A 12283-nucleotide genomic window follows, 5' to 3' on the forward strand; every position below is an offset into this window, starting at 1 on the left:
CTTTTTGTGTAGTTTTGTTACTGTAAGATGTTTAACATAAGCCATCAGTATAATTTTTTTATAAATTAAATTTTGACTCGTCATTAAATACTACTCGGCCCTTCTGTTCTGTTGTTCAATGAAACAAGGTTTTTTATTTAGGGTCTGGAGTCAAACGAACCCCCAATCACTAAAAAATAAAAAAATGTTATAATTTAATTCAGTGAAAAAAAAAATAAAATTAGATTAATCAGTTGCACAGTAGACACAACAATAATAGAAAAACAATAAATATTATAGAAACTGTCATCTAGTTCAGGTAGTATATAGTTCACATATTTTTTATATATTTTAATAAGTTGCTAAAATTATAGACTGTATATGATATGTATTATTTTTCAGTTAGTATATTTTGAAGTTATTATGAAATTTAAATAAGCTCTGGACCATTTAACCAAATATTACGAAACAGATGTTTTATTTAACCGCATATTAACTAAATTTTGTTATGAATCTAATTAAATTGAAAAGTTTTGCCAGCCTGTGCTAATACATGTTAAATCCTCAGCCATAAGAAAGTTCGCAATGACAACTTGAATGTAAATCACTTCGCGAAACTCCTTATCGTTCCATAACTTTCACCACCTCGGCTCAGTCAGTGTAAATAAATTAATTGTTTTTTTTCAGTGTGGAGTAAAAGTGGTGCCCTTGGATTGGTGGCCTCTGACGAGAGATTGTCTGGCATACGGCATCACAGTTTCCATACTTATTTGCATCATCCACGATGAGAGAGTCGAATGGTACGAGGCCCTTATTTTGGTCCTGCTTTACACAGTGTATATATTAATCATGTACTTTGACAAGTCCATCCAGAGGTGTGCCAGAGGTAATTTATCCCATCTGCTGTTTCAACCTTCAATGCCTCTATGATATATTTGCACTTTTAGGTGGTTTAAGACATGCACAAAAACACTCGAGATCGCACAGTTCTTTGAGCACTCAATCTAAGGCACAAACTATAGGTGAGTAGAAGCCACAACAATTCAATTCTGCTGAGACAGCGTAGCTAGATAAGTAAAGCATAAGTTTCTATTGAAGATGCCAATCGAAATGTATGCTTTTTCTATAAAATATAAACGTGCATGTATTCAAAGTTGGGCACGGATAAGATTGGAAGCGAAACATAGCTGTGTGTAATTGTTTTTTTAACAAGAAAGAATAGATACACTGATATCCCAAGAGAACTCTCCGGACTTTTATAGATACGGAGAAGTCAAAGCGGGAAAATTACGATTTATATCTCGACTGTTCTCGTATACGGTTTAGTGTTGTAAAATATTCAGTGAAATAAACAGGGGTCGAAACTGGGATCCCGTAGTTTACTTCAGCAATAAACGAAAGCGCTTCACAAATTATCACAAAAAACCCTGCGCCTCCAACATTTAACTTTGCCTTTCTTGCGTAAGAGGGAGATTTTCATTATAAATTGATTAAATGACATCTTCTAATTAATTAGCAGTTAATAATTATTTCAAGAATGATCAAGAATATTTATATCACCTAAAAATCCGTCTAAAAAACAATATAAACTCATATTCAAAAGTCTGGGGTGATGAAAAAAGTGTGTAAAAATTATGTTATCGACTTTTGTTTTTATCTTTTAAAACTTTTTAAAGTAACTAATCAAGAAAAAATAAAAAATAAAATTTATTTAATAATTAATCATGATGATCATTATATTTACAGGTTTTTACTTTTTTTTTAACAAAAAATCAATTTGGTCTGGAAAGAAGTATGGAATATTTTATTAATATCCATAAAAAATTAACAATAACTCAAATATTCCAATATTTTGTGGCATAACCTTTAACTTCTGTCATTGTAATGTGTCAACAAGAATTTATTGCCACTGCTTTTGAAAGATTTGGAACAGTTTTTGTTTACTTTTGATATTTTTTGTTCAGATACATATTCATCAAATTTTATTCATTTTTAAGTTTTTTAGGAAAACAATATTTTTTAAGATTTTTTGTCCAAATTAAAAAATTAAAACCTATTTCTAAATAAATATACAAAGAGTGTATACGTTCATTTTTTCCATTTTCAAAAAATATTGATAATCAATTATTATTGGTGTGGTGGGTTAATTTCTTGAAACAGTGTTAAATAATTTATACATAACTTTAAACAAAATTGTTAATTTGAGTACCCTTTGTATGTTATAAACACCTATAAACGGTGAACCAAAGATTCAATCAAATATCACAATTCTTCAATAAACCACAATAAATCTAAATTTAATATTTTTTAGTGTTTTAATCGAGATTACATGTCGTTCCAGAAGTTTTCGATTGTATTTAAATCCGGACTTTACGCTGACCAATCGAAAATCTCAACGTTTTTTCCTTTTAACTAACTTTGAACAATTTTGGATACATGATTGGTAAATTAAGGGACTAAGACGGCTATTCAAGTACAGTCAAGTTTATTAGAAACCACTCGTTCATAATTTTAGACGTGTGTTTCGGATTGTTGTCTTGTCCAAATATCCAACAAAATGACATATTTTCCTGTTCAAATGGAAACATGATATTTCTCACTATGTCCCCACGACTCAAGGGTCCAATTTTGAATCGAGAAAACCACCCCCAAATCATAATGCTTTCGCCTACATTTTTAACCGTAGGAAGTAGGCATTTAAAGCCTTTTTATAATTTTGTCTATCTTGGGCCTGGTACTTCGTAAAGGTCCTGGCTTGCGTCGATTTTTCAATCCCACCTTGCGTGCAGAATTTACACAATATCATATTTTCATAAAAATTAGTAAAATATTCACTGTACAGTGTGTACAGTCGACTGCAGAATGACATTACCACCCTAAGGTCCAGCTTCGTTTGCGGTCTGAATATGAGAGTTAGGGTGTGAGAGAGAAGGATACAGCAATAATATACTTGTACAAGTGAAACAACAAATTCATTGTCTTGGTGGGCTGTGCTATACCATAAATTAACCCCAAAAATTCAATGAATTTACATAAATATTTTTAAAGTAAACATCTTGTAAGGTGAAGTATCCCCATAATTTGGGTTGTACACTTGTAACATTTCTAAATAAATACAAATATTATAAAATCGAATGAAAAAGTAACTATTACTCTTATTTTATTTATTTCACATTTCTAGTAATAGTGATTTTTTCTCAATTCTACTAAAATTAACAAATACTGATCTGTCACTGCTTTAGTTAATATCCAAAATTAATATTATTGTATAAATGTTCTACAAATTATTAAGTTAAAATAAATTCAAATTATTTTATTATTTGTGATTTAATTAAAGCAATATTCTTTTCCTAAATTTGAAATATATAAAATTTTAATTATTAAAGACATATTTTAATAGTAACAAAACGAAATATAATATACAATAAAATAAAAAAACAATATAATTGAATTACATCAATAGAATTATTTCAGCCAGAGTCTCAAAAAATTAGGTAGATATTTTGTTTTAATTAATATATAATTGTATATAATATTTAATCCCAATTATTATTACAATTTTTAAATTCTAAGAAAAGTAGATATCTGTATCCACATTCTTATATTTTATATATCGATTCTAATAGATTTCACTGGATTATTTATTCTCCGTTTCAACTTATGTTTTCATTTCATTTCATTATGATTAGATGGATTTGAACACGACGACATCAAAATGTGAAGTGTACAAAATTTTCATTAATTTTGTTTAAAAATGCTAACGATTACTAACTAGTACTAATAGTAAATATTTCGTTCAACATATCCAATTTTAAGCATATTTTCCAAATTTCGGTGGCCCCTCATTTAAATTTTAACTTACCGCAATTAGTATTCATCCTTTTTTGGCTATATCTGTCCCTTTTATACCTCTTTTTGGTGTACTCGGCGGAGCTTATCGATAGCGAGTCTCATAGGATTTTGTTTCCAAAGTGGTAATGCCATTCTGCAGCCGACTGTACTATCAAGTACAATTAAAGTAGGCTAATTTAATCCTTAAAAAATTTCGTTACAAAAACACTTAACATGTATTCATATTATTGTTTATTTTATAGAAAATAAAATAAACAATAATAGCTTTCAATTTATTCGAAATTGTACATTAACTAAATAATTAAACGGATTAATTTATTAAATTTTGATAAATATCTAATATTAATCACAAATTTATTAATATTTTTTTAAAACCCTGAGTTATTGAGGCAATAAATTGTTTTGATTTAATAATATTATCCATGACCCATATCTGTTGATTAATGAGCCAATACATATAAAAATCTATATTACCTGCTTATATTTATTCAGCTATATACTGTAATACTGTAAACAGTTCAAAAATTTTGATATAACATCCACTATCGGAGTAAAATAAAATAAATTTCCCGTATCTGCAGCTGCAGCAGTCAATGAACAATAAACATTCCTGACAATTTAATACCCTAATGGACTACAGCCACGTAGCACAATCAAATTCGGATTAATCATTCACTTTATGTGTCCAACATCCGATATTTGTCCGTCCCACCCATCAGTTCTTAATTACTTTGCCGCAACTTGTGTTTGTTCCCAGAGGCTGCTGAAGCCCATCTACCGCTGCGTCCGCAGAACGAAAAGGAGTCCGTCAATTGCGGCGACCAGCCAACGCACATCGTTCCACCGGCGCATCTGAATGGATCCGTCAAGGTTCCGGTGCACGATGCCCTCGATACCGACGAGATGAACAACAAGGTGGACGCCAATGCAACTGTGGAGGCCAAGGAGGAGGAGGAACACCGTCACAGCCTCTGGAAGTGGCCCTCTGGACAAGGGAAATTCACACAGGTCCATAATTTATAATTCCGCTCAGAATCAGTTCAATAACTATCCTTGACTGACAGTAAAAAAGTTTATAGATAATTTTACTATTTGCCGTTGCGAAATGATAAATATTCCACCTTGAAGATATAGCAAACATGGAATTTTTCATATCATCTGCTTGTGGAAACATTTTATTAGATATATTAACAACAACTAAATCTGTTATATAACTCCAATTAAAATCAATGGGGGCGATTACTCCGTTCCATTGTAAGTTCCCAACAAAACATTTTTGATCGAACCTAAGAAGGATTCGCACGGATTTGATTCGAAATGGCAGACGGGTTTAATCGGCTTTATATGGCGCTGCATTCAGCAGAATTCAATCTTGATTTACCCCTACTTACGCGTGCTTTGCGTTGACAGGAGCATTTAGATCAAAACGTGTTTCAAGCGGCAAAGTCGATGAACAAGTGAGAACAAGCGTAGAAATAAATAAAAACTGCAGAACGTTTCTAATTTTAAATTTTAATATGAGTGATATGTCTTCAATTCTTTCTCTGGTTGTTAAAAATGTAATATACAGTGGTGGACAGAAAAATAGTACCTATTATCATTTATTGTTAATAAGGAAATATACAGCTTTAATGCAATCAAAGTTCAGTCGAACTTCTACACATCGATTTTCGATAACTCGGTTGATAATGACATCCAGGGTGAAAATTATGTGTAATTTTTACTTGATAACTCAAACTTCGGTTACTCGAATATCTTGATAACACGAACTCAAGATTTGGCACAACCTTCCATTAGTCAAATTTCTTCTGCCTCAGCTAAACTCCTTGTGGTTTTTCCTTTCAGATAATACATCTCTTATGACCGAACGGCATTTCCTGTCGGCAACAATTCTAATTATCGATTGATTAGAATAATGCCGGAAACTCCAACAATTTACATTATGAATTTATAACTTCCTACTTATTTAATTCTTTTGTGGCCAATTATGGTTCAAGTTATCGAAGTTTAACTGTATCTCATTTTTGATTCGAAATAATTACTCAATATGATTATCTGTATTTATTCAGGTTTATAGGTGGACGTTTGTTGTAATTATTTCCTGACGTTTCGCTTGTACGATGTTCAGAGGTCTGATCTGGAAATTTCGTTATGTTCAATGGACTTGTTTGTTTAGCAACTTTTGTATTTCTGACCACTGTTATTCATATTCTATCAAGTTCTAATGTCAGTGTATTTTATCAGTTTATAGTCTTTCCTGTTATTTCTGTGTTTATGGATCTCAATTACTTCCCTAACCATTCTAATTTGATATCCACTTGACGAAGCAGTTGTATTTCTTCAAATTTTAGAGCAGCAGACTTGCCCTTATTGTCCTAGTTTGTAGTATCCCAGGAACCATTTGAGGATACATCTTATCTTTGGCAGATCTGAGACTGTGTTGAATTTTTCTTATTAATATAAAGGAAATATAGATATTATGTTTTCGAAGCATTTTATTAATTCTATCGGTAACTTTAAATATATATGGGAAAAAAAGTTTTACCAGTCGTGGATTCTCTACGTGGTTCTTTCCTAACAAATTAGTATGAAGAAGATTATTAAACTTTTGTTGAGTTCGCTTTGTTCATATAACCATCTGGAAATGGCGAGAGATAGATTCAACGAAATATTTGCAACGGTCGATTTTAATTTAAATTCCATGACTCTTCAATTAATATCCAAAAATCATCTAAATTTTATTGTTTTTGACGTTTTAATCGAGATTTCATGTTGTTTCATAAGTTTTCAACTCCATTTAAATCCGGACTTTACACTGGCCAATTGAGAACTTCAACATCTCATCAACATCTTTTAACCAATTTTGAACAACTTTGATCGCAGAATTCAAGTAATTAGTAAATTGGTTCCATTACATCTCTCATGATATCTCTATACATGAAACATGAAAGGAATTTCAAACCAAAACATTTCCTCCTATTTAGAGTTTTTATTATTATACCTAGTGTCCAAACTTTTATTTGGAGAACTACGAATATATTGTTTACCATGTGATTCTATTCTATTGTATTCTTAATTGTCACTCCAAAGAACTTTTCATCAAAATTCTGGAGGATAATTAATATTATTCAAATATTCGTTTTAATACCAATGGTTTCTTTACATTGTTTTCTTCATTCAGACGAAGTCTAATTGTTCTACTAGACTCACTGATATTGTACGACGAAATTAATTCATTTTTTTTTTTTTTTTTTTTTTTGTTTAGAAGATAAGAAAGTATTTTGTTTACTCATTCTTCCAATTTGTCTGCCTACAAAAGGAGTTTTTGTTAGGATATTTTCTTACCGTATTTTTAATTGACTGCTTCACCTTTGTTGAATAAATCATTTTTCGGGAGCATCTTAAGTTTTTAACGATGTCAGCAATATTTAGACCTTGTTGTTTCCTTTTCTCTAGAGTGCATTGTTCCTTTCTTTGTTCTGCGTTATTCAATATAATATTATAAATTCTGCTAAGAATAAATTCTTACAATTAAGAGTATTATTAAATAGTGCCTCAAAATGTAAATATATTTAAATGGAATATTTCTTTGTCCAACTACAGCAGACTGTTTAAGGCACACACGTAGTGGAATGGCCTAAAAAGGGGATTTTTGGAAATTATTTTTTAAGAAAATTGTATCAAACGTTTTAAAATTTGAAGTCTACATTTGTGCATAAATAATGAATAAACAATGAAATTTTCAAATGAAAAAAATAAATTTTAACCGAGTTATTCTTATCTCCAAAGTCACTAAATAAAAAAATTATATATTATTAAACAATTGTTTAAAAATTGTCTATAGTTTTTTACATGATTGTAAAAAATTAAGTTTAAAAAAATGGCAGATTTTTGAAAAACAGTATTGAATTTGATGATTTTTGGCTTTCCAAAATTACATTTTTTAAACAATCGATCAACTGGAAGGTTATTGTTCAAAATAAGCAGATAATAAAGTTAAGTGATCGGATGATTTGTCTTCGAGTTATAACTGCAACAAATTTGAAAAATGTAGTTTCGAGAAAGTTTAAAGATGAAATGATTGATTTCGTTGTTATGAATAGATAGAGGTCCATATAATTTCAAAATATTCTTCAAAAAGCGCCTGTTAGACTGTTGTAGCTCTTCTTAAAGATGATCGAGGCAGCACGTTGGCTTAACACCGTTTATTCCAATATCCAGAAGGCATATCACAGCCAAATGCATTTTCAATCATAAGCCCGAAATCGATATACGGAACAGATTTCACACATCACAGCAACTTTGAATTCTAAGCCTCGCTTGATTAAAAATCACGTTTTCTACAAATTTTACATATCACTAAATTGCTAATTGCATAAAAAACCGAAACAAACTGAATAATATAATATCCATTGGATGGATCAATCAAAATATCATCATTATAGCCTGAACAGTAACACATAAAAGTAACCTTCAGTTGAGCAGCTACTCTTTAGAAGGCTATAACTCATAAATTATTTGAGATATTCATTTAAATTTTAGTATGCAATTTTTCAAGGTATAGACTATCGACATATGTATTTAATTTTTCGGTGTTTCAAAATTTCACAATAAGTGTATCCCTTAAATAATAATTACTTAATACTGCCTGAACAAAATTTGTTTATGTTTAATTTTAAATTGTGTGCTATTTCTCTGGTCACCACTGTACATTAAAACTACGTTATACTTTTGTAGGCAACATGGATTTTAACATGGCCCATACACTTGGTCTTCTTATTCACAATCCCAGATTGTGAAAAGCCAAGATTCAAGAAGTGGTTCCCTTTGACGTTCTTAATGTGCATAGTATGGATTGGATCTTTGTCCTACGTGGTCGCATGGATGATAACCATAATCGGTTAGTATTAAACCAAATCGATCCCTCCCCTTAATTTTCTAACATTTGCATGCATGACGGTGCCATTTATAATCGCCCACATGGTGCCACTTTGTTAACATGCACATATTGAATTGTATAAATCGTTTTGAGAATCAATATTTGTATAAATTTGCAGGCGACACACTGAAAATTCCTGACTCCGTCATGGGCATCACATTCCTGGCAGCTGGCACAAGTGTTCCGGAAGCAGTATCCAGCGTGATTGTGGCCAAACAGGGTGCGAAAATACTTTTCCCGCTCGTTGTTTTACCGCGATGTTATTTTAAATTGGCATTTTTAGGTCACGGGTCAATGGGTATCAGCAATTCGATCGGATCCAACACGTTTGACATATTGCTATGTCTGGGTCTGCCCTGGTTTATCAAGGCCACTTTTATGCCGACTATTGCGGGCAAACATTGGGTAAAATTTAAAATTTTATTACAGAAAACTTGGAACTACTTTAGTTCAAATACTAACCTAATTCCATCTTACTATTAGTACAGGTATCAACTAAATTAGTCTGCTTTGATAAAACATAACATAAAGACATCAATCGATTTAATAATGGAACGAAATATAATTAAAATGTAATAAATTTAGCTCCCTTGTCTTGCACGTGTGTTGTACATGAGTTAATGTCTATGAAGTGTTACAAAATATAATTATGTTCTGCATTGCTAGTATCAAAGTTTTGGCATAATTTTAGTTAGTTCAGTATGTTTAACATCGTTTAATATTGCATGTTTTGCTTTACACATTAATATCACAGATAACGAGGTGCATTTACTTTTTAGAAACACCCAAAATAAATTATTATTATTATCACAAGGTGCATTTAAAAGTACAATGTACCCATTATTCTTTGTGCCGTTCAATTTGTCACCGCATTACCACATTAAAAGACCCTTGTCAACACCAGTTATTAATAGTGGTGACAAAAAACCTTTGATTCATGGCAGAACATTTCCCCAGAATGTTCCCGAGTAAAAAATAAATAAACATTCCTCCCTTGTCGACGGAGCATTCAAACAAGATAATTGAATAAAACTTTCCCTTCTTGATGTAGGTCGGAATAAACTCCGCAGGAATAGAATACAGCGCCATCTCGCTCCTGTCGTCCCTGCTGATGTTGTATGTGGCCTTCGCCCTGAACAAATTCAAGCTAGACAAAAAAGTAGGGCGCATCTGTCTGCTGATGTACGCCATCTTCCTGATACTGGCCAGCCTCATCGAGCTGAACGCATTCTTCAGAGTAAATCTGCCTACTTGCGGACGATGAGGCATAGACGACTGTTGGTGGTGCGTGCGTGATTTGCAGTAATCTGTGCATTCAATGTGCCTTCACAGATGCTCAATCCCCGAACAAGTACAATAAACAATCTTTAACCCGGTTATGTATCTTTGTTTTGTTTTTAACGTTAAAGTACTTTAGTATCCGAATTACACTGACAAAATACAATAGGGTATTATTGTGTGCCTGCTACTTGTGATGATTCCTGTTAATGGTTAAGTTTAATGTCATAAATGGATTTAAAAAAAAGTATATATTAGTCATTTTAATTAGGGAATATTTGTTGAGTTCAAAACTAGACCACACCTTTAGACAGTGGTTCACAATCTGGATGTTGAACGCATTTTTAGATTAACCAGAAATTTTAAGGCATACAGAAAGTAGACCACTGCCCTAAAAGACAATTTTAGTTTAATTTTTTGTTTACTTACAACAGTATTTATATCGCATTTTAGCATAAGGCGCCATTAGTCATAAAAATTTGCATGGGTATTATAATTAAAATTTAATTTGTTAAGTAAACTATATATTATAAAAAATGTTTATCATCCTAAATCAATACATTTGTGACCAACCAAAATGCATAAAAATTACACAATGAAAATTCAATTCTTGATGACTTGTGATAATCCTTTGCCTTTACCATTTATCAGATCTCATATACCAACCAATATATATTTTTTTAAATAATCTGATGCACGTTTTTTATTTTATTGTTTATAAAATGTTAGATGTAGCAGTTAACATTTAGGTAGGTCACTATTTGTACTATTGTACATAAATTTATATTCGACATTTTAAATCATCGCGAAGTATACTATCACAAATTTTAAACAGTGTTACTGTTTCATATGTAGTTAGTGTAAATTATGTTAACACACATTATATAAAATAAAATAGGTGAAAAGTATATTGGTTATTTATTTTTAATGACAATTTTAATTATATTTAAAACAAATATTTTACTTGTGCCATTAAAAATTGTCATAACCTGCAGAAAACTGTCCTGAATCCAAACTACGAAGTAGTGATAGTTGGAGTAGTCTCAGGTTTCATCTACTCCACCACTCGACCTCATAAAATACTACCCGTTTACAAGATTTTGAGGGTGCAGTACTCCACACAAAATTATCTTTAAAAAAATGATATAGGCTCCAATCACTAGTAAAATTTTTCACTATATTTTTTTTAACTCTAAAAGATGTCTTTAGGGCGCTGATGATAAATCTTCGTGAGCAACTCGAGGTCTTCGGCTGAACCACAAAATACTAATTTCCTCATTGTAATGAACCTCAGTCTTCACAAAAAGGGAGAAGCATTTTTCTTAATGGAGTCTTGAAACTTCATCCATTTGAAATCCATAATACTTGTGTATTCCTTACTAGCCAAAGACCTATTACAGCCATTCTAAGGAGTACACCTTCCATTCTTCTAACTTTCAAGATGTATAACGCCAAACAGATAGATGAACAATATGGTTTAGGCTATAATCATTGCTCACTTTGAAATTAAATCTACAGTACCTTTCTAACATAGTAGTGGATAAAATTTATTCATTACTATACATGTTTTGTTTCAACTTCAGATTCAAATTTTAAATAGAATATTATTGTTCCATAAGTAGTTAGTATTAAACATTACTATATTTTAAATAAACTTTCTTAGGAAGTAATTTGAATACAATTTAATTAATTTAATGCAAATTTACATACATTATAAGCAATTTTGCGTCAACAATATAAATTAAATGTAAAAAATATATATCTCAATAAATCATATCCTGTATCATATAGGGTATAGTTAAACTATAATAATACACACAATCACAGTGGCTGTTATAACAAGACAAATTTGTTGGTTACATAAACACATATTTTAAAGCTTAAGCAAACTTGCTGTGTATGTTATCATTATATATAATCAGCACTTAGAGTTAAGTCAAATATTTTATTTGATACCAAATACCAAGGTGTCTAGAACTAACCCGAAAAATCTACCCACTAAAACTACCACCACTCGAGCTCATAATGTACATGGTTTATAGTTTCCAAAACTATAAAGTTACCTTGAGAGTGAGTACTTCAAATTAGTCCTAAGCTTGTGCAGACTGAAAAAAGTTACATCAGGAGTTCAGTTACAATATAATTCTTAAATTGTCTTTTGAACACTAAAAAATGTTTTTAGGGAGCCAGTCCAGCCAGTCCTCGTGATTAACTCACACGTTCATCTGAAACACT

The 12283-nt window shown here is 31.1% G+C and overlaps 1 protein-coding gene across 2 annotated transcripts in view; it reads left to right on the top strand.

Moving 5' to 3' along the window:
• LOC109601143 (sodium/potassium/calcium exchanger 3) overlaps positions 1–10147 on the top strand; it is a 47692-nt gene extending 37545 nt beyond the window's left edge. For both annotated transcript variants that reach the window (XM_020017369.2, XM_020017370.2), the window contains 7 exons: positions 667–865; positions 927–1001; positions 4589–4839; positions 8569–8731; positions 8889–8990; positions 9054–9175; positions 9822–10147. In XM_020017369.2, the coding sequence (XP_019872928.1) occupies positions 667–865; positions 927–1001; positions 4589–4839; positions 8569–8731; positions 8889–8990; positions 9054–9175; positions 9822–10034 (1125 nt within the window). In that variant the 3' untranslated portion in view covers positions 10035–10147. The remainder of the gene's footprint in view (positions 1–666; positions 866–926; positions 1002–4588; positions 4840–8568; positions 8732–8888; positions 8991–9053; positions 9176–9821) is intronic.
• Positions 10148–12283: the final 2136 nt, after the last annotated feature.

This window comes from Aethina tumida, chromosome 4 (assembly GCF_024364675.1).
Source record: "Aethina tumida isolate Nest 87 chromosome 4, icAetTumi1.1, whole genome shotgun sequence".
NCBI classification, from domain to species: Eukaryota; Metazoa; Arthropoda; class Insecta; order Coleoptera; family Nitidulidae; genus Aethina; species Aethina tumida.